Genomic DNA, 2034 nt, shown 5'->3' with positions numbered 1-2034 from the left:
TCCCGGAATTATGCAGCTCCCCCTCCCCAGTTAGGCTAAGCAGTTTCTTTCCCATCGTGGTTTAATAAGTTCCAACTTGAAACAGGGGACAATCTTTGGAAATAGTTCCTCTAGCTTGTACAAAGTCTTCACATATACAGTTTATCTCAAGTAACAAAGCCACTTTGCAAGACCCGCTTCTTCCAAAATTTAAAAACAAACAAACTAGTCTGTATTTATTTTAGTATGTGTGTGGTTTGTTTTGTTTTTTAACAAAGCAGCATAGCAACATCGTGATTGTTGGACATGTGTGAGGTTGTGGTCACTGTTATGGGTTCACCAACTCAGAATTTAAATTTAAGAGCCTTTATTAAGCTGGCCAGCTGACTACAGTTATAGCACCCTGCCGAAGCAGAGGCTGAACTGCAGCACCGACTTCCATGGCCAGCGACTACAGTTACACACCCTGCCAAAGCAGAGGCTGAACTGCAGCCCAGACTACAGGAATTACAGCATTTTTATTTGCAAAAACCACAAAGTTACAAAACCTTAGTTCCCAACACAGTACAGCATCATTACAGTAGCTACCTTCCTACCTATGTGTTCTAGGAACAGAAAGTACAGCATATTGAGAAAGGGCCATGAGACCATATCTAAAGGCCTGGCATGATGTCAGTACCTTCCTATCTATGTGTTTTAGGAACAGACAGCACAGCGCGACCCATCTGGCCAAAGCGCCAAATATACAGCCCAGCATAGTCACAACTGTAAACATTTGAACATCAGTAAAAACACAAACAGGAGGAGATGGGTTTTTAAACAACAATGACAAAAACAAAAGATCCAGTTCAAGCAGTCACTCTGCATTTCTCCTTCACATGGGCTCTCCCGTCGCTTAGCTGACCGCAATCTTGTTTTCCTCCAGGAAGTGAGGGAACTGGTGTTTGGGGACGCTGTCAGCAGCACCCGGCTTTTCCACATCACTGCTAACTGACTGGGAGCCATCTATCTTGGAGACGGTGGTGTTGCTGACAATGGAGCTGGCACCTAGGGACACCGGGAGAGTCGGGATGCCTCCACTCTGGATCACTGAGATCTCATTGGTCTTCATGGCCAGATCACTGTTGAGCATGGTGGTGTACTGGTTCCACACAACAGGGTCCACGTTCACTGAAGGGGCCATCATTTCCTTGGGAAACACCTCTGGGACCCTCTTTGTGTCTGTTCCTAGAAGAGCCATGGTGTTCTCCATGGCCAGCTTCCTCCCGCAGCACGCGGAGCTGTTGTTGGCACCATGCATCATATAGTGAACCTTCAAGTTGCCTTTGGTGGTGAAAGCTCGTCCACATATGTTACACACGAAAGGCTTCTCCCCAGTGTGAGTCCGCTCATGAATCTGGAGGGCACTGGTTGACGAGAAGTTCTTCCCGCACTGTATGCAGGCATGCTGCTTGCCCTGGCGGGTCATGGTCATGGGTCCAAATGCACCAGGAACTTCCACTTTCACATAGGTTGGCTGGGCTTGGACAAATGCTGATGGGAGATTGCTCCGACCTTCCATTTCAGTGCGGCTGCTGTCAGAGCTGTCTGCTTTGCCACCAGCATCAGGAGACTTGGACTTGATGCTTTCTGCTTGGCTATTGGCCGGGGAGAGGGCCTGAAAGGAGGTCACCTCCAGGATGTCTGGACTTCAGCTCTGATACTCCTGGTCTCCCATCACTGAGGACGAGGAGTCGGTCAAGCCATCGCTCTCCACTGAACCATTCTTTCGGCTGCTCTGCCACTGCAGGACCAGAGGAGCAGGACCTACCTTCCCCGAGGCCTCCAGGGGGGCCATCAAGGTGAACCCTGCTGTGGGCGATGCCGAGTGGATGCCGGAAAGAGGCATGGGGACCTTCGAGGAGCTGCTGGGAGCATCCTGGGAGCCGACTTCATCCGCATCGATGCTTTCAACAATGTCATCGTGACAGACAACACCTGTGTGGCCATTTTCAACCACCATCATCAGCTCAGGACCCATCAAGTCACAGGGACTCTCCAGCAGGGGGGGGTTGG

At 50.0% G+C, this 2034-nt stretch overlaps 1 protein-coding gene across 1 annotated transcript in view; it reads right to left on the bottom strand.

Moving 5' to 3' along the window:
* Positions 1–869: 869 nt before the first annotated feature.
* LOC102751692 (sal-like protein 4) overlaps positions 870–2034 on the bottom strand; it is a 2917-nt gene continuing 1752 nt past the window's right edge. Inside the window, 1 exon segment of the mRNA XM_015560623.1 lies at positions 870–1533. Within this exon segment, the coding sequence (XP_015416109.1) occupies positions 875–1533 (659 nt within the window). The 3' untranslated portion in view covers positions 870–874.

Source organism: Myotis davidii, unplaced genomic scaffold, assembly GCF_000327345.1.
Source record: "Myotis davidii unplaced genomic scaffold, ASM32734v1 scaffold1355, whole genome shotgun sequence".
Lineage (NCBI taxonomy): Eukaryota > Metazoa > Chordata > Mammalia > Chiroptera > Vespertilionidae > Myotis > Myotis davidii.
The sequence above is the reverse complement of the archived record's forward strand: the minus strand, read 5'-3'. Positions and strand labels throughout refer to the sequence as shown.